This window comes from Pteropus medius, unplaced genomic scaffold (assembly GCF_902729225.1).
Source record: "Pteropus medius unplaced genomic scaffold, Ma_sr-lr_union100, whole genome shotgun sequence".
Classification (NCBI taxonomy): domain Eukaryota; kingdom Metazoa; phylum Chordata; class Mammalia; order Chiroptera; family Pteropodidae; genus Pteropus; species Pteropus medius.
In genome coordinates this window covers 1,231,353-1,254,144 of record NW_024350324.1, presented here as the reverse complement: position 1 = coordinate 1,254,144, position 22,792 = coordinate 1,231,353, and the positions used below count along the sequence as shown (strand labels likewise).

General features: G+C 60.4%; 1 protein-coding gene across 2 annotated transcripts; it reads left to right on the top strand.

Annotated features, from left to right (window-relative positions):
- Window positions 1–2,109: 2,109 nt before the first annotated feature.
- LMNB2 (lamin B2) lies at window positions 2,110–19,167 on the top strand. Of its 2 annotated transcripts, none has more exons than XM_039839158.1 (12): window positions 2,110–2,416; window positions 8,303–8,439; window positions 10,277–10,433; window positions 10,664–10,789; window positions 14,206–14,373; window positions 14,461–14,586; window positions 14,687–14,907; window positions 15,031–15,304; window positions 15,387–15,494; window positions 16,037–16,156; window positions 16,279–16,392; window positions 16,936–19,167. In XM_039839158.1, exons 1-12 carry the CDS (start codon window positions 2,129–2,131, stop codon window positions 16,975–16,977), a joined length of 1,881 nt encoding a protein of 626 aa, XP_039695092.1. In that variant the 5' UTR covers window positions 2,110–2,128; the 3' UTR covers window positions 16,978–19,167. The 2 variants fall into 2 exon arrangements, with proteins under 2 accessions (XP_039695092.1, XP_039695094.1); XM_039839160.1 differs by having other exon boundaries at window positions 14,203–14,373.
- The last annotated feature ends 3,625 nt before the right edge of the window (window positions 19,168–22,792 follow it).

Sequence of the window (22,792 nt, the reverse complement as noted above, 5' to 3'; positions counted from 1 at the left end):
GGAAGGATGGCGGCAGGGCTGGCGGGGTCGGGCGGTCTCGGGCTCGCGACCTGCTAGTCCGCCGCCCGCACCCTCCACCCACAAAGCAGACAGCGGTTGGCCATTCACTTTCTAGCGCCCTGGGGCCAGAGAGTCCCAGGTTCGAATCCCGCCCCGCGCTGAGCCCCTGCTGGGGGCCCAGGACAGGTCTCCTAAATCACTGTGTGCCTCAGTTTCCCGTCCTGGACGTGAGCCCGGAGCCCCCGCCGCGTATCGTGCCTGGGGAACCCACAGAGTAGACGGGCCAGCTTGGCCAGGCTCCCCAGACCTCGGTCTGGGGGAAGAGGGGAAGAGGGGCACCGCCACAGCTGTCACCGCCCCGCCCCGCCCAATCGGCGCCAAAGTTTAAAAATTGCCAACGCCTCCCAGACTGAGCGCGGGGAACCGGAGCCCGGGCCCCACCCACGGGAAGCGCGGGGCTTCCTGGGACTTGGAGTCCAGGCACAGGGGGTCTCGCGGTTAGGGGGGGGTTGCTCCGGGCACCCCAAGAACCTGCCCAGCGCTGAGAGGTCAAGGCCCGGGGTAGGGGCCAGACACTCCATTTAACCGAGGGGAGGACTGAGGCCAAGTCCCAGCCCTGCAGCCAGGAGGGGGACAGCGCAGGTGAAGACCCCCGAGGCCGATGGGACATCTAAGTGCCAAGAGGGGCTAGCGCAGCGGGCAGCGAGTGACACCCTGCAGAGCCGAGTGGGGACCGGGTGGGCATGTGGGGTGCGGGGAGGGAGGCGGTGGTCAGCTGGAGCTTTGATGGGGGGTGGGTTGCGGCAAAATCAAGGGGTGGGGATTAGGGAAGGTGACCCCACGCCACCCCCAAACTCCAACTATTTTTCTCCCCTTTCACCCGCCTCCTATGGTATCACTCATTCGTGTTTTGATGTAAATGCCCCATGTTTTACCTACAGTCTTAAATATTTTGTATTTCTACCTGTAGTAGGGGAAACAAACGCTGCGGGGCCCACAACACGGGTCTAGCCAGGGACTCGCCACCTGGGGCCTAGGGTGAGGCCGCTACTCCTGTTCAACTGGAATCATCAGGAGCCTCGGCTGACAGGAGTGGGTGGTGAGCACCCTTCCCTGGCTGCATTGGCTGGGGCTCCTGGGGGCTGTCCGAGCCAGTTCCCCACCTGCCATATGGAGGCGGAGGGGTCCCCTGGGCAGAAAGAACCCCTGGCAAATTGCATGGTGACAGGAAAGTAGTAGTACTCACCTGGGGGCAATTTGCCCCTCGCAGGTGACATGGTGCAATGTCTGGGGACATGTTTGGTTGGGGGGCAGAGCAGGGATGCAGCTTCACATCCTATAGGAACAGAACGTCTCACCACCGCAGAGAGGGGTGGGCCTGGACGCCCACGCTTCATGGGTTTGCTTCTTCCCGATATTTTACGTAAGGGGAGCGATGTAGTGTGCGGCCTTGTGTCTGGCCTTTTTCACTCGGCACGTTTTTAAACTGAGGTATATAACACATCGCATTCGTTTCAGGTGTATGACCTAATGATTCGCTGTTTGTCTAGTTAACATCCATGCATAGTTACATTTTTTTCCTTGTGACACAGAGAACTTTTAAGATCTACTGGCTTAGCGACTTTCAATATATAATTCTGTACATCGCATCCCCAGGACTTATTTAGGACAGGAAGTTTGTACTTTTTGACGCCCTTCGCCCATTTCCTAACCCCCGCCCTCCCGCGGGTTTTTGTATCTATGAACTCCTTTTGTTGTTTTAGATCCCACATGTTTATAAAGGTCCTTCACCACTTTTAATTTTAATGAGATTCCAAAGAAGTAGGTAGGTGATACAAGTGGGGAAACTGAGGCACTGGATGGAAATCCAGTGTCGCATCGTGGCCGAGCTGGGATTGTGAAGCCCGGCGGTTTAGCTCAGGGCCCCCCGCGCTCTCTGCCAGCTGTAATAGTGAATGACACGGCGGGAAACGGGGCGGGAGTGCCCCCTCCCGCGTCTCCCGCCCCCGCCGGGAACTACAGCGCCCAGCGTGCCCTGCGCGGCTCCCGGCCGGACTACAACTCCCAGGCTGCCGCGCGGCGGCGGCAGCGGGCGGCGGGCGCCATCTTGGTCGGCGGCGCAGATTGAATGAGCCCGCCGAGCCGCGGCCGCCGTCCAGAACCGCGCGGGCCTCGAGCCGTCGCCACCGCTGTCGCCGCCGCCGCCGCCGCTATGGCCACGCCGCTCTCCGGCCGCGCGGGCGGGCCCGCCACACCGCTGTCGCCCACGCGCCTGTCGCGGCTGCAGGAGAAGGAGGAGCTGCGCGAGCTCAATGACCGCCTGGCGCACTACATCGACCGCGTCCGCGCGCTCGAGCTCGAGAACGACCGGCTGCTGCTGAAAATCTCCGAGAGGGAGGAGGTGACCACGCGCGAGGTGGGCGCGGGCCCCGCTCTGGGGCCACGGACGGTCCCGGGGGGCCGGGGCGCCGGAGCGAGGGGTGCACGGTGGGGAAGGCCCCGCCCACCGACGGTCCCGGGGGGCCGGGGTTCTGAGCGAGGGGTGCATGGTGGAGAAGGCCCCGCCCACCGAGGGGTCCGCGGGGGGGGGTCGTGTATCCCCTGAGGAGTGCAGTCTGCTACAGACTAGTCCTCTGAGAGATCCCCAGGGCCCGGGAGGGTGTTCCAGAGTGAGAGGGGTACGCCCCGCCTATCAAGGATTTCGAGGAAATTTGGGGAGCCCAGATGACGGGGGTGTGGGCTAGGCGAGGCCCCGCCTCTAAAGGAGTCATGGGGAGCTTACGGGGGTGCGTTTGGGTGTTCGGGTGTCCCGGGAGAAAATCGAGGGCGGTTCCCTGGTCTTCGAAGAGACTGGGAGACTCAGTCCTGTGAGGGGCTCTTGGGAGGAACCGAGGGTATCACGGGGGGTGGTCTCTGGGCGAATCACGTGGTCTCAGTTCCCCGTGGAACTTTGCAGGGGTCCGGCGATGAGTCCTGGGGAATTCCAGGACCGTGTTGGGGGTTGGGCAGTAGGGTCCAGGTCCTTCCCCGGCCTGGGGGTAGAGTGGGGTTCGAGGGGAGGGGGTCTGCCGCTTCGGGAGTCGTCGCGGGTAATTTACGAAGCCATTGGATCGCGCAGACTGTTGGGCAGGAGCCTGATAGGCCCTGCCCCCCCTGCCCCACACTCGGGGTGCGAGGGGAGGAGAGGCGAGGTCTTAGGGAACCAGAGGGAAGTTATGGGCTCCTAGTGGGGCCCCGGCTCCACTGCAGACTGGAGGGCGAAGGGGCTGGGTCAGCCTCGCCCTCTAAGGGGGGTGTGAGGTCCCCATGTTGCCCTGGGCGGCCCAGGCGGGGTCTCCCGGGCTGGGGACTGGTTGCCAGCCCAAACCCCTGCCCTCTCCCCTCCCTCCCACTGGCCTCGTGCAACTCAAGGGCAGGACCTCGGAAGAAGGTGGGGGTAGTGCCCAGCACGTGGTTCCCGGGGTTTCTGGAGGGAGGTCGTGGGCCTGCACAGCTGCTCTGAGCCTCGCCTTCCGCATCGGGAGAATGGACCAAATGGCGGACTTCTAGAGGCCACGTGCCCTCTGCCCTCTGTGTGACCTTGGGTAAGTCACTCAACCACTGCGTCTCATTGCCTCTTCAGCGAAGTGGAAGTGTCAATACCCACCTTTCCGGCTTGTGCGCGGAGCCGCCGTGATTTAATGTCCTTTGTGCAGAACAAAGGCAGTGGACTGCTGGCGGTGCCCAGAGGGAGCGCTCATCTGGGGCCTGTTGTCCCCGTGAAACAGCCACGGGGGACGGGGAGGCTCGGGGAGTGCGGCTCGGGCGTTGGGGGAGGAAGCGGGTCCCGTGTTTTGGGGTGCTGTTCTAGGTTGCTCTGGATCGGATTCATACGTGGGGTCCAGACTGCCCTTAATCTGTATGACCTTGGGCAGGTCACTCGGCCTGTTGGAACCTCAGCTTTGTCATCTGTATATGGGGCTAGGATTGTCCCATGCAGAGCGTGGCCACCTGCCTCAGCAGTGTGTGTCCCCAGGGTGCCGGCCCAGTTCTTGCCCAGTGGGCTGGTTAGCGTGCCATGTTTGAGCTGGTGTCCTGTCTTTCCTGCGACCTCAGTTGTCCCACCTGCAGCTGGGGTGACGGGGTGGTCACATGGAGGGGTGTGCACTAGCCCTGTCTATTCTGGACCTGGCTTATTTCTCCGCCGCTAGGGCTTGTTGGAAGGCGAGCTGACACTCTGGAGGAGGGAAGGCTGTGTGTGTGGGGGTCGGCCTGCCCCACTGTGAGCTCAAGGGCCTTTGCAGGGGTGGGGGCTCCAGGCAGACAGATGTGTTCTCGGCTGGAGCTAGGGTGTTCCAACCCGCGTGTTCTGCTGGTGCTCCCTGCGTGTTCCGCAGGTGCTCCCTGCCGCCTGCTGGGGAGGGGGTAGATGCCCTCTTAACTGCTCAGAGAGGGAGCGGGCTACCTGCTGGGGGGAGGGGCCGGGAGCAGTGGGGGTGGTATTGTGGGTGTGACCTGGAAATGGCCTCGGGCAACACTGGGGCCCAGGCTTCTGCCAGTAAGGCCACAGGCTGAGGCAGTCCTGGCCCCGCTGGCCAGAACTGGGTGGTGAGTGGGTGGGATGCACTGGGAGAGAGGTGGCCGTGCTGCGCCCAGGTGTGGTCACGTGACCTGTGCAGCATCTTCTCACCGGGGTGATCCTGCCCTCCGGAGGGCACTAGGTGGTGTCTGGAGACACTTCTGGTAGTCGTGACTGGGGTGCTCCTGGTGTTAAGTGGGGGGGCAGGGATGCTGCTCAGCACCCCACAGTGCCGGGATGGCCCCAGATGCCATTAGCGTTGGGGCTGAGAAGCCAGCTAAGGAATGCTCTGTAGACGCCGTTTAAAGTGTTTGAAGCGCACCACACGCTCGTGAAAACCCCAGCAACTCAGGTGCCTGAGTAAACTGCCCCCACCTCGCCCCCCGTGCCCATCTCACTCCCCCGTCCCACCCTCACCTGTAGACAACCCGGACATTCCAGGTGCTTTCCAGGTGGACTGCAGGCGGTGATCCTGGGCAAGCTGGCACCACACACATTCCTGCAGGGGTTCCGCACCGGAAGGTGAGAGGCGGAAGGAGAGAGGCATGGGACAACTTGGGAGCTTCTCCAGGGAGCACCCCCATGGGTGTTAAGTTCCTGCAGGCTTCGGTTTCTTTTCTCTTCCCTCCCAGGTGTCCTGTTGCTGTTGGGGTGGGAGGGGGGCTCCCCAGATGGACCCAGAGAGGAAGGGCTGGACTATGTCTGCCCCCCAGAACCTGTGTTTGGGTTTTACCTGTGGAGTCACGGTTCCGTCGAGTGATTTTTCTCCCCCGAGGGATGCAGGCGACAGGAAAAGGTCACCTAAGGTTATCTGTACCCTCCGCCAACCCCAGGCCACTTTGTGCTCACACATTTGTTGAGATTCGCACACTTGGCACTTGTGCAAGCTGTGAAAGACAAAGGGCGCACACTGTCCTCACCCACGGTGGCGCCCCAGGCTTCTGCAGTGACGGCCACAGGTGCAGGGAGGCGCGGGCCTGCGGGCAGCAACTGTCGATGTCCGAAAGAAACGGCCGTCTGTCCTCTAGACGACAGGTTTCTAACGCGCCCCGGCGCCGTGGGTCCCGGTCGGCAGATGTTTTCTGGGGAGGGCCGGGTGGTCTCGGCCATGACGCCTCAGCGCGGCTGTCATAGTGGCAGAGCTGCCACAGCCGGCACGCGGAGGAGTGCGCCAGCCTGCGTGCCGGCGAAGCTTCGCTTACGCTCACTGGAGCGGGGATTCGCGTAATCGCCTGTGTCACAGAACATCTTTCTTTCCCTCGGCCATTTAAAAATGTTGAAGCCATCCTGGGCTTCCAGGCTGGACAAAGACGAGCAGGGGCCCAAGTCTACAGACCTGGCAGGAGATGACGACCTTATTGCCCCACACGCGCACACACCGGAAACACCTGGAGGGGTGCACGTGCTTTAAGCCGCTCAGGCGGGTCTGCTGCGCCCTCGGCCGTAAGCAGCTGCGGACACACGTGAACGGGACGACGTGTGTTTAATTATTCCACCTTCTTTTTAGGCCGGTTTTAGATTTGCAGGAAAACATCAGCGGTAGTCAGAGGCCCCGGGCACCCGACCCAGCCCCCGCCCGGTTTACATCGTACGTCAGTGTTTCTCAGCGTCGACCTGTCATCCTTAGCTCACACCCACACTTCGTTCAGATTTCCTTAGCTTTCCTGAGGTTCCAGGACCCCTCGTGACAGCTGTCACATCTCCTTGGGCCCCTGCCGGCTGTGACAGTGTCCGACACATCCTCGTGTTTCATGCCCTGGGCATGGATGCCTCTGCTGGGGTCGCCTGGTGTTTTCCTTACGGTCAGGCTGCCACAATGGGATGAGTAATATTTTAACGAAATGTTTTTAAGAAATTAAAGTCAGTATAAAAAATCCACAGTGACCAAACATCTAAAACTTAAATCCAGTGTCAGAAGTTCTGGTTTCCCCTTTTGCCCTGAGCTGCGACCTGGCTCGGTTCTGACCTCGCCACGTTGTCCCCTGGCGTTGGGGCCCAAGACCGTCCCATCCAGGGAGGCAGGGCGCGAGAGGAAGGGCCCTTGTCTGCGACTCCTCCTTCAGGCACCAGACCCTCCCAGGGTATGAAGGCAAAGTGCGGGATTGCTGTGGAGAGTGTAGCCAGCGGCTTTGTGAGTTCAGAGTTCATTCCAGAGGGCGGAAGTGGAGGCGGTGGCCTGAGGTGACCGCCTTGGAGGGAGGGAGAGCGGGCCTTTGCCGTGTGCAGGGGGGGCAGCTCGTCCCTGCTCCCCTACTACGTGTCATCGGAACACCCCCTGCAGACCTGCTCTGTGCTGCGTTGTCTCAGGTCAGGAGAGGGCAGTTTGTTGTTCTGTGCCTCAGTTTCCCCACCTGTGCATTGGGGCCAGGAGCCCATATCTCACCCTGCCTGTGGGGTGACAGGTCTGGGAGCTGCTGGAGTGAGGCGGGACACCCAGGTCTGGGCTGGTGTGGGGTACAGGTGTCAGTCTGGCCGTTAAGTCCCACTTCATCAGGATTTGCCCAGGATATTCTGGTTTCCACTCTGGAAAGTTCCACGTCCGGAAACCCCTTGGTCCTGGGCAAAACAGGATGGTGGGCCACCCTGCTGCGTGACGAGTCCATGGCAGCCCTCCTGAGCCCCTCTGCTCAGGGACCTCTCCTGTGCGGCAGTCTGACCCTGCACAGACATGCTGGCATCCTATAGCTTTGTGGCACACGTGTGGCTCTCCGGGCCAGCTGCCCCAAGAGTGCGTCTGCTTGTCATCGTGTGAGCCTTTTCGGTCAGTGCCAGATGAGTCTTCACAGCATCATGGAGATGTAACTCCTGCCTCAAGTTCACCCAACTGAACTCTGCAGTTCACTCGTTTTTAGCACGTCCACAGTCGTGCATCCACCATTTCCAATTCTAGAACCTTCCGTCACCCCAAAAAGAAGCCCCGTCCCCATCAGCAGTCACCCCCATGCCCCTGCCCAGCTCCTGACAACCATGAACCCACTTCCTGTCTCTGAGGATGCGCCTGTTCTGGACGTTTCTTGTAAATGGAATCACACACCGTGTGGCCTTGTGTGTCGGCGTCTCTCACTGAGCGTCGTGTGTTCAGGGTCCGTCCACGTTGTGGTGAGTGTCAGCACCTCCCCCCTTTTCATGGCCGAGTGACACTCCCCTTTGTGGATGGCCACGTGTGTTTATCCTTCAATTGAAGGACACTTGGGACGTTTCCGCTTTCTGGCGGCTGGGGACACGCATGTGCAGGCTTTGTGCAGACGTGTGTGTTGTTTCTCTTGGGGGGACGCCGGCAGTGGAATCGCTGGGTTTTGTGGTCACTCTGTAACCGTCTTGGGAACTGCCAGGCTGTCTCCCCCGGTGGCTGCTCCATTTTCTGTTCCCACCGGCCGTGCCGGAGGCTCCCACGTCTCTGTGTCCTGCCGCCACGTGTTACTGTCCATCTCTGACTCTAGCTGTCCTGGCGGGCGGTGAGGTGGGGTCTTGCTGTCGCGAGTTGGTTCCAGGTGTTTGTAAAGACATGTGCGTGGCCCTGGGCACTTCGCCGTGGGGGAAGGTGGGGGCAAGAAGGCCGACGGGAAGCTTGCATTATGTGACCTGGTGGGGGACAGTGACGTGGGCAGGCGGAGTCACCCACAGTCGGCAGGCCGAGCTGGCTGGGGGGCCTCCGGGGTTTGCAGGCGCCGTGTCCCTCGGCAGCCAGCCCGTGATGCACGCTGTCGGGGGTCATTTCCTTCACCTGGCCCACCGTCCCTCCAGGTGAGCGGCATCAAGACGCTGTATGAGTCGGAGCTGGCGGACGCCCGCAGGGTGCTGGACGAGACGGCGCGGGAGCATGCCCGGCTGCAGATCGAAATCGGGAAGCTGAGGGCCGAGGTGGAAGAGGCCAACAAGAGGTGGGTGTGTGGGGTGGGGCTTGTCACCCCCACTTCCCGGTGGCAGGGGCCACTCTGAGGACCACAGGTCCAGTTCCGATTGGGAACCCACCCCACTCAGGCAGCCCTTTCGGGAGCACACACGTGGGTCCTTGGAGGCCGGGGCGTACTGGCTGCTGGGCGGGGTGTCAGCCTCTGTGGCCCAGCCCCATAGCTGCCCCCCGACCACCTTCGTTTCACCCTCCCCCAAGCATGATTTGGCCCAAGGAGGGTTTTGAGTCTGAGTGGCTCTCCTGGGACAGAATCTGGGGGAGTCAGACCCCCCATCCTTCAGGCCAGAGCCCAGCCTCCCCAGGGACCTGCCACCCCGCTGCTCTGTTCTGGGTTTGGGAGCCACTGACCCCGGGGCCCCCCACCTGCCGTCTCACACTGCCTTGTCCTCTGTGCCTCCTCTCGGGGTCCCCATCCTGGGAAACTTTGGGGCCAGCTTCTGTCTTCCATCCCCCACCCTCAGCAGGGCCAGGCGACCTTCGGACTGGGGGGTTCTCTTGTTCACAAAGCCCGTTCTCTTGCCTGCTTCTGAGTAAAAGCTCTGAGAAGTTGGAGAGCGAGGTGGATCAGGTACTTAAGGTAGCAAAGAGGGTATCATGCCAGTTCAGACGCGATCCCCATTCATCTTCACAGCGACCCTCCCAGGGCCTGGCTGTCATCTGCATTTACAGGGGGGAACTGAGTCATGGGCTCAGGGACCAGGACCAAGGCCCGGACCCTGGTTCCTGAGTCTCTCTTTCAGTCCCAGCAGCCTACAGAACCACGTTCACATTTGCAGCATTTTCTCCTTTTTTTTTTTTGAAATATTTACTTTTTGATTAATAGACTTTAAACAATTGATAGAGGATTTTGTTCTGAGCAGATTTCGGCTTACAGGTAAACGAGTGGAGAGTTCAGTTTCGGTTCAGAAATACCCCTCCGATTTCCCCATTGTCAAAATCGCCGTGCCGAGCGAGCTACTTTGTTACAACTGCCCAGTGGATGTTGATACATTGTTACCGCTTCAAGTTCAGCATCGCTCTGCCGCTGCACCTGCTCTGGGCGCAAGTCATGCTTTTTCTGCTTACCAGTCATAGATGCTCAGTGTCGAAAGCGGAAAACGCAAGGTAGTTTAAAGAGGAGAGTCTCCGTGAGCCTCCATACGGAGAGTCTCCGGGCCGATCTACGTTTCTTTTTTTACTTTTTAACTTTAAACTAACGGCGGACGCAGTTAGACGGCATTGACGCTCTTGATGTAGCGAGCCTCTTGCAGGTGTCTCCCCGAGGCATCGATGTCTCGTGTGACTCGATATCCCGGCTACTAGCATGTTTCAGCGTCTGCGGGTGTGTCATCAGTGGCTGCTGTGGCTCGGTTAGGCCGGTCCCATTGTTTTGTGCCATCTTCTTTGGGTGACAGTTGTGCCCGTCATCAGAACAGTTATTTCCCTCGGCCTGTAAGCGAGACTTTCCTGATTCTGGGCATGGCGGGTTTGGCAGAGATTTAAAACAGGACGATGACGAGAAGAGCGTTGAATACAGTGGTACCGGACGGAGGGACCCAAACGTCTGGGCTGGTGACTTCTTTGATTAAGGCCTTCGCTCTGGAAAAGAGGCTTCCTGGGCTCGCTGGCCCCAGGGCACCCTTTCCAGTCCCAGCCTTGAGCGTTTGCGGGACCCCTGGTGCTTCTCTGGTCGCCTGACTCCTATCCCGGCCTGCGAGACACTCGAGCAATGTCTGGGGACATTTGTGGTCGTCACACCAGGGGTGCTCCCGACCGCTCACCCCTCCCAGGCGCTCACACCCCCCCGGCTGAATTGGCTCTTTCAGCTCCAAGAAGAGGGAGAGCGAGCTCACAGTGGCTCAGGGCCGCGTGAAGGACCTGGAGTCCCTGTTCCACCGGAGTGAGGCAGAGCTGGCCGCCGCCCTCAGCGACAAGCACGTTCTCGAGAATGACGTGGCCGAGCTTCGGGCCCAGCTGGCCAGGGTAGGCCCCGGGCAGCCCCCACTCTGGAGATGGGGCACCTCGAGCTGGCGGGCGGGCGTGGGTGCTGTGAGCTGGGGTGGCCGGGGGATGCCCGGATGCCGGCGGCCTGCAGACCCCTAACCCAGTCGATAGTCCAGGTTGGAGTCTGTGTATTTAAGGGGATCCCCGGGTGCAAGGAGCCACGTGGTGAAGCTGATAGTCACCTCTGCCCACTGTCCCGCATCCCCCAGGCAGAGGACAGTCACGCAGTGGCCAAACAGCAGCTGGAGAAGGAGACGCTGATGCGCGTGGACCTGGAGAACCGCTGCCAGAGCCTGCAGGAGGAGCTGGACTTCCGCAAGAGCGTCTTCGAGGAGGTGGGTGGTGCGCGGGCAGAGCGGGGCCGGCCTCGCCTTCGCCATCTGTCCAGGCCCCAGCCCCGCGTCAGAGCCTGTCATCCGCTGTCCCTCGCCTCCCATCAAGGAGGAATGGACCACATGGCGAGGGCTTGTCTCCGGGCTGTTCTGGTCACCGAGGTGTCTGTCCTCCGGCCACTGTGCTGTTCCCACTGTGGCTTCGGAGGACAGTTTGATCTTGTGGCGCGATGCTTCCCCTTCGCTCTTCCTCAGAATATCTTTGTCTGGTCAGGGTCTTTGGGGGTCCGTGTGAATTTTAGGATTAGCGGTTCCGATTCTTTAGTGTTTTAAGGCATCTCCATGCTGTTTTCCATAGTGGCTGCACCCATTGGCAGTCTCATCAGCGGTCCACAAGGGTCCCTTTCTCCCACATCCTCGACCTCACAGATGTCATGTCTTGTTGATAACAGCCATTCTGACGGGTGAGGTGGTGGCTCTTTGTGGTGTCGATTTGCATTTCGCTGATAGCTAGTGAGGTCGAGCACCTTTTCACATAACGGGGCCATCTGTATGTCTTCCTTGGAAAGTGTTCAGGTCTTCTGCTCGTGTTTTAATAGGACCGTTTGTTTTGTTGCTGTTGAGTTGTACGAGTCATTTATATGTTTTGGATATCAGCCCCTTATCAGAAATATCGTTTGCAAATCTCTCTCCCATTCAGCTGGTTGCCATTTTGCTCTGCTGAGTGTTCCTCTGGCGGTGCAGCTTCTAGTTTGACGTACTTCCATTTGTTTGTTTTTCATTTCTCTCGCTTTGGGGGTCAAGTTCACCAAAACTCACCTGAGACCAAGGACGATAAGTTCAGTGCCAGTGTTTTCTTCTATGTGTTTTGTCGTTTCAGGTCTTACATTTAAGTCTTTAATCAGATGGCAGGCTAGTTTCACTCTTGCGTGTGGCTGTCCAGTTTTCCCAGAATCATTTTTTGAAGAGTTTCCCGGTTGTACGTTTTTGGCTCCTTTGTTGAAAATTAGTCGCCCGTGTGAGTGGGTTTCTTTCTGGGCTCTCAGTGCTGCCCCCTTGGTCTCGTGTGTTTTTCTGCCAGTGCCATGCTTTGTGACCGTAGTGGCTTTGTAGTCCGCGGGGAAGTCAGGGAGTGGGGTGGCCTCAGTTATTCCCGGTGCCCGATGGGTGTTTCTCTCCCCGCGCACCTGACACCTGTTAGGCGCTGGTTTGCGCTATGGTCTCGCAGGTTGATAAGCAGACGTCTCTTTTGCTTCCAGCAGGTGGTGCTAGAGCGCGGTTTCTCACTTGCCCTAGGCGCACCTGCAGGATGGATTGGGGGGACGGTGTGGCCCGTCGTGGAAAGCGCCCCATGTTCCCCGAGGTGGTGGGCGTCCCCGCCCCCCATGTCCAGGTTTCAGGGCTCCACCCCCGTGGTGCCATGGGGCGACCGGTGCTGCCTCCTTGTAGCCAGTGGCCGCCAGCCGCGCTGTCCCCTGCGTCTCCGCTGCCCCTCCTGGGCGCCCCCTCCCTGGATCGGCCGCGGTGGTGGTGGGGAGGTCGCCAGTCTGCTCTTTGCTTCCTTGCTGGTAGCAGGGGCCCCCTAGTCTTCAGCTACCACCCCGCCGTGCAGCGTTTCCACCCTGTCACTAGGTTTAGCCACACTGGGAACTGGCCACCCTGGAGTGTGGCTTCTGCTCCTCCCGCCCAAGGCCTGCCGCCTGACTCCTACAGCGCCACTGGGCCAGTGGGGCCGCCCGGCACCAGACCGCGTCTATGGCCCGTCTGTCCTTCCCCGTCCCGCCTCCCCTGTTCGTTCTGTGCGCCACCTCAGAGGTCCCCTGCTCAGATCTCAGACGTGTTTGTGTGCTGAGCAGGGTCCTTTGAGTGACAGCTGTCGGGCTCGTAACGTTTAGGGGGAAGCGAAGGGGTCCTCTCTGCCATAGTGCTGATGTCTTTTTTCTGTCTCTTAATGTGGACGGTTTTCACTGAGAGCGGGGCCCACCTGGATAATCCCGAATGGACTCATCTTAAAGTTAACTTAATCACGTCTGCAAAGTCCCTTTTTCCAATAAGGTCCTACGGTCCCACCAGGTCCTGGGGAGTAGGACGATGGACATACCTCCGTGGGGCCACCATGCGGTCCTTCTTGTCATGGGAGCGGGGTGCTGTGCGCTTCCCTCTGCTCCTGGGGCTGGGCCCCCTCCCCTGACCGCCTAATCCCTGGGCCTTGGCTCCTTGGCTCAGCCGGGCCTGGCTGGCAGAGGCTGAGGTCCCTACAGGTTGAGCTGAGATCTTGTGCCCTCTGGGAGGGGCTTGCATGAGGACCCTCCCCTGTCATCATCACAGAGCCCACTGTGCTGTCACAGCCCGGAATGGAACCTTGGGACCAGGCCAGTCCCTGCAGTCACTCCTGGGGGAGCTGCCGGCAGGACGGTGCCCATGCAGCTGAGGAGTGGTCTGCGGCTCCAGCCAGGCCCCGTGACCCCCAGGGCCCCCAGGGGAGCTGGGGGGGGTGCCGGGAGGGCAGCTGAGTGGGGACTTGTGAAGGCAGCCACATCTGTCAGGGGACCGATGAAGAGGCCCGCGTGGGGTGCCAGCAAGGCACCCGTGAAGGGCAGGAGAGGGTCCCCAAGGTGGGCTGTGACGAGCTCCTGGAGGTGGGCCGTGACGAAGACGGTGGAGACAGCCTGGCAGGGCGCGGGGAAGGTGGGTCACGGGCCACCCGCTCCCTGTGAGCGTGACCGGCTTCCTGGTCTCACGAACCAGTGGCACAGCGACAACAGCCGGGTTCTGAGGCGGCGTGATGGGGGCGGGGCCCTGCCCGCCGTGAGCTCGCGGCACCCGTGGCCTGGGTGTCCTGTGGTCGGTTTTCTCAGCTGTCCCCTTCTGGTCGCGCAGCTGTCCCAGCAGCCAGGCACCTGGGATGGGTTCGGCCATGAGCTTTTCTTTTAAGTGATCGCTTTATTGAAACAGTCTCACACCTTGAAGCTTTCACAGTGCGTGAGGTAACAGAGCTTTATAGTAAGTCACAGAGTGAGCGACCGTCACCCCAGAAAGAAACCCAACCATTGGCCGCCACCCCTCCCCCCACTCCCTCTCTCTGGACGTGCCTGTTCTGGGCGGTTCACGTCATCAGAATCACACACCACCTGGCTTCTGTCACTGAGCGTCATATGTTCACGTCGTGGCGAGTGTCAGCACCCCCTTTCATGGCTAGTGACACTGCCCCGTGTGGACAGGCGCCTGCTGGCGGACACCAGGGCTGTGACCTCCCTGGTGATTGTGACACGTGTATCCGTCGACGATTCGTGAACAAGTGACCAGGGTGACCCCCAGAGGTTCCTCGGTTGGCACAGTTTTGAGCCGTCGCTCGCCCCGGGCTCTTGTGTCGAGGCGGGCGCGGTGGGTCACTGCGGGTCACTGTTCGTCCCCAGGAGGTGCGGGAGACGCGGCGGCGGCACGAGCGGCGCCTGGTGGAGGTGGACAGCAGCCGGCAGCAGGAGCACGACCTCAGGATGGCGCAGGCGCTGGAGGAGCTGCGCAGCCAGCACGACGAGCAAGTGCGGCTGTACCGGCTGGAGCTGGAGCAGACCTACCAGGCCAAGGTGCGCGTGGGGGCGGGGCAGCCCCTCCCGGCCCTCCCGGCCCTGCCCCCGCCGGCCCTCACCGCCCCTCGCCACCCCTCGCTGCAGCTGGACCACGCCAAGCTGAGCTCCGACCAGAACGACAAGGCCGCCAGCGCCGCCCGCGAGGAGCTGAAGGAGGCGCGCATGCGGGTCGAGTCCCTCAGCTACCAGCTCTCCGGCCTCCAGAAGCAGGTGATGCCTGGCAACCCTCCCCGCCCCCCCAGCTCTGGGCCCGGAAGCCAGCAGTCGTGGGACCCAGCACCCCTGACCTGGCCCTCGGACCCCTCCCCAGGCTAGCGCAGCCGAGGAACGGGCCCGCGAGCTGGAGGAGGCCATGGCCGGGGAGCGCGACAAGTTCCGGAAGATGCTGGACGCCAAGGAGCGGGAGATGACGGAGATGCGGGACGTGATGCAGCAGCAGCTGGCTGAGTACCAGGAGCTGCTGGACATCAAGCTGGCGTTGGACATGGAGATCAGCGCCTACCGCAAGCTGCTGGAGGGCGAGGAGGAGAGGTGGGGGCTGCGGCTGGGGGAGGGTGGGAGGGGCTGGGGGCCAGGCGCCCACTTCGCACTGTCCGGGCTGTCCCGGCCGGCCCCCGGCTCCCACTGCCAGTCACCACGTGCCTCGTCCCCCAGGCTGAAGCTGTCCCCCAGCCCGTCGTCACGGGTCACCATCTCGCGGGCCACTTCGAGCAGCGGCGGCAGCATGTCCACGGCGGGGCGCTCTGGCCGCAGCAAGCGCAGGCGGCTGGAGGCCGAGGAGCCGCTGGGCATGGGCTCCAGCCGCATGGGCTCGGGCGGTGGTGGCACCTTCCAACTGGCCCAGCAGGCCTCGGCCTCGGGCAGCGTCAGCATCGAGGAGATCGACCTGGAGGGCAGGTTTGTGCAGCTGAAGAACAGCTCAGACAAGGTGAGGGGCTGGCCCGGTGGGGGCGGGAGCAGGAGCTGGGTGGGTCCCCCGGGGCTGTGCGTCAGATGCGTCCCTTCTTCAGGACCAGTCTCTGGGGAACTGGAGGATCAAGAGGCAGATCCTAGAAGGGGAGGAGATTGCCTACAAGTTCACGCCCAAGTACGTGCTGCGCGCTGGCCAGACCGTCACGGTAGGTGGCTGTAGGCGGGCTGACGCGGGGTGGAGGGCGCAAGAGCAGCCACACGGGTGATGGGACGTGGGGTGGGTCCTGAGAAGCAGGGCATGGCTTGGGGGCTGGGGTGGTGAGGGGCGCATAGCTCTGGGAGCAGCTGCCTGCTGTCACGTCATCTGCGTGTCAGCATTGCCCCACCGAGTCTTCCCTGGAACACTTTGGAGTGCCAGAGTGACATGCCAGGGCCCCACGGTGGGGGCGGTCTGAGTCCAGACTGTCTGGGCCGGCGGTGTTGATAAGAGATGTCACGGTCATGGGCACGGACCCTGAAGCTGACGGGCTTCAGATGCCAGCTCTGCCCGTTTGTCAAGAGCGTCTTGGCCACTGTGAACCTGAGTTTATTCTTCCATGCCCTGGTGACTGTCATCCTGGACAGCACCAGTGGGGCTGCAAGGTGGCAACTCCCAGGGCATCGAAGGGTTGTGATAGGGGACCGGCTGGTGGCCTCTGTCCCCAGGACCAGAGCCGTCGTTGAGTAGGAGGCCCTCCTTTGTCCCCAGGTGTGGGCAGCTGGCGCGGGTGTGGCCCACAGCCCCCCCTCGACGCTCGTGTGGAAGAGCCAGCGCAGCTGGGGCACGGGCGAGAGCTTCCGGACCGTCCTGGTCAACGCCGACGGGGAGGTGGGTGCCGGGGCCTGTCCCCAGACAGCGCTCTGCAGCGTGGCGACACCCCGTGCGAGCGTGCCGACTGCCACCGCCACGGTGCCTGGCGGTTGAGCGGCCGTGGCGCTTGCCTCACGCAGGAAGTGGCCATCCGGACCGTGAAGCAGTCCGCGGTGCTGCGGGAGGCCGAGAACGGCGAGGAGGGCGAAGAGGAGGAGGCCGACTTTGGCGAGGAGGACCTTTTCCACCAGCAGGTGTGCGGGGCCCCGGGGGGCACATGCGTGCGCACCCCTCAGCCGCTGGGCCCCAAAGCCGGGGACGCTGTGGGGAGCTTGCCACGCCTCGGGTCTGGCTGGTGTGGGCCTCGGGCGGTGTCCAGGGGACCCCGGGAGGCGGGTGTTGAAAGTCGAGCCTCAGTGGTGGCGCCCTGCCCCGGGGTCTCGGCGAGTGCTCTCCGGTGCCGCCGTCCCTCATCTGGGAGACGGGACGTAAACACTGGTGTCTGGGGAGAAGGCGGAGAGTCCAGGGCCACCTGGCTAGGTAGATGGTATGAAACGTAAAATTGCAACGTGTCATGTAGCTCAAAACAGCTACGGGACACGTGGAAGGTTCTGGAACAGGGATAGTCGGGGCTGTCATCTTGTTGGGGGCTGTCTTCTGAGGGTGTTGTCGGAGGCCCCAGGCCCGAGCCAGCCCCTCCCTGGCGGGGTGGGGACTGCGGGCCGCCGGCATAGCCGGGTGGCCACGCGCCTGGCCCCTCGGTCCCCCTAACTGCTGCCACCCTTCCTTCCTCCCAGGGGGACCCGAGGACCACCTCACGAGGCTGCCGCGTGATGTGAGCGGAGCGGACCGCTCTACGCTTCCTTCACCCAGAGCCACTGAAACTATTTTTATATCATTGGCTTTCTTTAATCCTTGATGCATTTCTAGAGAATTTTTAAGCTAACTGCCAGACATGGGGGTGGGTCTGTTGCTCTGTCCTGTTGGTGGGTTTCTGTGGACTCTCCCTTCACCTAGTCCAGACTTTTCCGGTGCCTGTTGCCACTTTTGGTTGAATTCGAGGCCGGAGGGGCGTCCGCTGCCCGCACGTCCACGCAGGCGGGCTGGGCCGGCTGGGGTGCCCCACGGGCCTGGGGGTAGACGGAGGAGCCGTAAGGATTCCGTAGTTGTCATTTGTGTTGAGCTTTTAAAAACCAAATTCAGAACCCAGGGTCCTGCCTGGTGGCAGGGGCATCCCCGTGGAGTCGGTGGCCCAGCCCACTGCGGCCTGGAACGCGGTGACGGAGCGCTTGGGAGTCGTGGGGTGTGTCTGTCTGTGCAAACTGGGGTGCCATGGGGGGGCGGGGCCTTGTTCCCCTTCTGGCTGCCTGACCCTTCCGTGTCTGGAGTAAGACCAGCAGGACAGGAGAGAAGGAAATCTGGGGACAGGGACACTTCCCATCAAAGACTTGTCACCAGGTTAACGTGGGAAAAGCTCGGCAGCAGATGCCCCAGGTTTCAGAACAGTGCAGGTGTGACGGCCACTTCCTGCCCTCTGTCGGGACCCTGACTCCGGGGTGAGCCAGTGGACCGCCCCGCCCCGCCCGCGAGCCAGCCTCCCGCCCTCTCCCACGCTCTTACGCGTGTATGTGCCAGCCTCGCTTGCTGAAACGACGTCACTCAGACCACTGCCAGCCCAGCCCTTCATGGTGGCTCCACGTCACAGGCCAGCTTCTGGCCGTCCGGCAACCCCCTCAACGCATTAGCTTCCCGTTTACATCCCCCACCTACATACACAGAAGTTATTTTTTTAATGGATATTTATTTTTTTACATTGGTCAGTACTCAGATTGCTGATTCTGCTTCAGTGGCTCAGGGCAGGGTCACGGGACAGTCCCCTGGGGGGTGGGGGGGGTTAGGGGACCTGTCTCAGTGAGGTCTGAGCCCCTGGACGGCAAACTCCTTCCAAAAGTGCAGCTCAAGTCTTTAAAGATGCAGCACCGAGCCATGGTGGCGGGCTGGCCCCTTGGCCGCCAGGAGCAGTTCCCTGGCCTGGCCATGTCCCTGGGCCTGGCTTCCTTTGGGCATCGCTTATGGTGAGGAGGGGTGGGGCTCGGGCCTGAGCCGCAGGCCAGGAGAGAGGTGGCTGGTGGCAGCAGGTTGCTGTGTCTGGTGCTGGCCCGCAGCCTGGCTCTACGGCCTGCGTCCTGCCCGAGGCCCCCCTGTTCCCAGTTGGGGGTGGGAGTGTTCCTGCAATGACTTCACGGAAGGTTCTGGTGGGCCTCAGGGAGTGTGCCTGCCCTGGCGATACAGCACCTGTACCCCGCTTGTGACCTTCCCCAGGAACGGTGCCAGGGCCCCTGGGGCTGAGGGCTGTCCCTACCCCTACAGCAGGAACCAGGTGGACAGTGACAGTCTGGAGAGCAGGAGATGCGGCTCCGGGAGGGGGGTCTCGGACCCCGGACACATGGGGCACTGAACGGGGGTTCCGAGCTGTGTCCCGGAATTCGGGTCTGGTTGGCTGAAACAGCCTTGCTGGGCTGGGCTGGGCTCATGGACGCACAGAGGGAGAGGACCCCTCCCCGCAGGCAGTGGGTGGCGCTCGGAGGGGCGCCAGCATTTGACAACAGCGGAGTACAGCGTGAAGTTGCTGGCTGTGGCCCGGGAAACTGCAGGTGGCCTCAAGCCTGGCTCTGAGCCACTTGGGATGACGTGGAAGTGGCCCCCCTGCCTGGGCGCCCCCTGTGACATGACAGCCCAGTAGCCCTCTTGGCGAAGAGCCCAGGCGGCCCGAGATGGGGGTGGCACGCCAGGGCACTGACTGGGTTTCTGCCGGAGACAAGCAGTTCTGCTAGGGTGGCCAGCAGGCGACATGTACACGGCCAGCCTGCCTCATGCCCGCGCGTCCGCCCCGCGTGGTGGCCTGGGCCCTGCGGCAGCGCCAGTGGCTCCTGAGGTGCATGCCAGACGTGCGGTCTTCTCTCCTGTGGTTTGTAACGTTTTCTGACTGGAAACTTTTTGTACAACACTCTAATAAACGTTTGCCTTTACGTTCTGCCTCTGCCCTCGTCCCGACGCCAAGCTGTGGGTCCCTTCCAGCAGGACGACAGCCAGGGGCCACCGTCCATGCCCTGCCTGCCAAGACACACACAGCACGTTCGTGCTCAGGCTGTGGGAACCCTCGGGCGGTGGGGCTCCACCAGGGGCTCTGGCCTCTGCCGAATCGCTGCACCCTGCGCACAGGGCCCGAGCCCATTTTGGCCTGGACAAAGGGAGTGGGCAAGGTCACGGCCCCGCTACCCGTACCGGCCTCTCCGGACCCATGTGCCCCCTCCCGTTGCAGCCCCCACAGGCCGCTTTTCCAGAATGGGGTGGGCGGGGAAGACGGCTCTTTCGTTTAATTCATGTAAACAAACGTGCAAAGTCAAAATAAAAGGACAAAATACCTATCTCAGATGAACAAGAATAATCTCCAGGAAAAAACTGTAAGAAAAAGAGGAGTAATCTGCCCGATAAATGATTCACCCAGATGGTCAGAGGGCTCCGCAGCCCTGAGCAAAGAACTCGAGAATTTGGGGGGCAGAACAAAGTATTGGGGCCGCGTGGGCCTGAGAATGCATGAGCGAGATGAAAAAGCAGCCAACTCTGCCGTCCACTTTCCACCATGTGGGGTTCTACGTGTGACCAAGGCTGGTGGAGACACCTGCAGGCCACTTAGAATGCCGGCCAGAGGCGGGCTGTCGCAAAGGGCAACCGAGGTGTGCACACAGAATCAGAACCACTAATCCTAAAATTCACATGGAACCCCCAAAGACCCTGACCAGACAGAGACATCCTGAGGAAGAGGGGAGGGGGAGCATCACACCCCGACATCAAACTGTCCTCCGAAGCCACAGTGGCTGGTGGACAGACACCTCGGTGACCAGAACAGCCCAGAGACAAGCCCTCGCCATGTGGTCCATTCCGCCTCCACGGGAGGCGAGGGACAGCGGGGTGAGGACAGGCTCTGACGCGGGGCTGGGGCCTGGACAGACGGCGAAGGCGTGAGGCCGGGCCGCTTCAAAAACTCAACAGGGTCGAAAGACTTCGACATAAGACCCGAAACCATAAAACTAGAAGAAAACACAGCAGTGGACTCTGCCATGGCTCTTAGTTTCTGTGGAGATTTCCCTCGGGCGAGCGAAGCAAAGGCAATGAACGGGCCTACGTCAAACCAAAAAGTTCTCCCCCAGTGAGGAAAAGCGACAATGGAAAAGCCTCCTGAGTGGGAGAAGATATTTTTGCCTGTGACACATGCAATCATTGTCAGGTCAGTTTGATCTCAAGTGAAAAGGTCGCGTCTAGGGGCAGGTCTCGTGTCCCCTGCAGCTCCCAGGAGCCTGGGCGTGAGTACCCTCGGGTGACACCTGCAAAAGGATTCGGATTCTTCCTTTCTGCCTCAGGACAGTCCATCTCGAATAAGGCTTAAGGACCATTAACTTAGGGATTATGTCACGTGACATCCACATCCATACTAACATGCTTAAGGTGTCGGGCTTAATCTCTGATATCACTTAAAATGCATTTCAGTTTTTTAAAACGACTGGCCTGGGGTGGAAGCTAAGGAGCCGGCAGGGCGGGGTCCACCCCAGACCAGACGAACTGGCGCTGAAGCTGGCGGAGTGCGCCCCGCCGAAAGGTGAAGGACGATCTGTCTCGTACTTGAAGTTGCCCTTTTCAGTTTAAGGCATTGGTGGGGGGCAGTGGGGGACACAACACGCGCTCGCAAACACCGAGCTCGCTTAGCGCAGTCTCACCGTCGCTTCTCGCTTTCCCGTGTTGCTGTCTCGCCTTGACATCCAGGTTCTTTCCACTCAGAACACGGATCAGACGTCCGTGTAGCTTCCAGCGTCAGGAGCCAGCTAAGGGGAGGCCGAGCGCTTCTCACCAACTAGCAGCGTTTCCTCCTATGAGGACACACGTGTGGCCTCATCGACGGGTCAGAGACAAGGGCAGATGCACGTGGGAAGCGTGAGGCTGCGACGTAGTAACGTTCCCCACTGGGTGGCGGGCATCCTACTGGGATGTCAGTTTCAATGGCGGAGAGGTGGGACTGTGCCGGGTAGGACGGCTTCCTGCCACGGTGGCTTTCCCGAGGGGTCTCCACAGCCAGGGCTGAAGCAGGTATGGCCAGATTTAAGGTGTCAAAGATACAAGAAGTGACACCGGGAGGGGTGGCCAGCTCTCTTGTAGGAGGTGGTGGGGGGCGCCACCGGGAGGTGGGTTGAGAGGACACAGGGCGGAGGTGGGCCCCCTTTTGTACCCTGACCCGATCACTCTCAGGAGGAGGAGTTGGTGACACCACCAGCGAAGTCGGGTGGCTTTCCCATTCACGGGGTTAAGACAACAAAAATCAGGAAGTCCTGTGTGGTCCACGGTTAATGATATGTATGGAATTGCTGGAATGTACGACCTAAAACGCAGGGGAGGTGATGCACTTGTCACGAGAATTCAGATCGCTAACACACTCGGGAACACGACAAGCACGAACTAAACGGGGCGATGCGAAGCAGGAGTGGACAGCGCCGGCGGTCCCGGACCTGGGGACACGATGGCTCTGGACGCCTTGAACTTGTGGTCTCCTACAGGCCGGAAGGTCCCATTGGGTGAGAGGTGCTAGCCCGGGAGCCTTTCTAAAGGAGACGCGAGAATCCAAGAGCCTTTCAACTGCGCGGCTCAGGTACCTGTAATTATTTCAAAAGGGGACGATCGGTGTTTAGCAAAGGGACCAGACCTTGGGCCAAGTGATACCGACAGGAGGGCTTTAGGTCTAGGTCGACGCAAGTGAAGAGATTCCACAAGTTTCGCCAGCTAACTTAATCACCCATCATCCACCGCACAGGCCACAGGAATCCGGCCAGTGCAGTGGAAAGGCAGATTTTGACACACCTCTTGTAGGATCAGTGCTGCAAAGGGGGTTCCCAAGAGGCTGTGGAGCTCACTGTAAATTCCCCCATTTGGAAAAATCCTTTCTAGGAGGATTTTAGTACCTGCTGCAGCCCTTTGACACAGAAATTCATACACACCATCGCCAATACAGATTTCTGTCCTTGAGAAGGGGCGACTGGATAAATCCACCTTCCAGACCTCCAATTCTAGCACATCCAATAGGCCTACTTAGCTGGGTTTCCCCGTTTTGTACTGAGAGATCCCTTACCTTTGGTTCTTCATGTCCTCATGGTGACGACGAAAGCCTTCGCAGGCAAGTACAGGGGGTTAAGTGGTGGGAAGCAAACAGCTCTTTTAGGTTTGGTTTACCTAAACCGTCATAGACCCGATGGTGAAGAGCGCAGGAAGCCATTTTAATAGACTCTGTTTCCTTTTATGATTTCTTATGAAGAATATATCAATAGTATAGGAAAACTTGTGTCTTTTAAGAGGCAGAGAAAGCCATATCCCAATTCTGTATAGTTTGTTTAACTTAAATAACCCCTTCTATCCTAGCCAGCCTGACCACTTATAAGATTTAAGATTCCTTTTCCATAAACTTTTTCCAACTTTCATAAACCTTTCAGCTTTTGCCCCTTTTCCTTTCTTATTCTAGAACAATCATTTTACTCCAGAACTAAATGACTCTTTTCTGTCAGAGGAATGTACTTCCATACCTTTTACCAAGCTCACATCTCTTATCCTCCA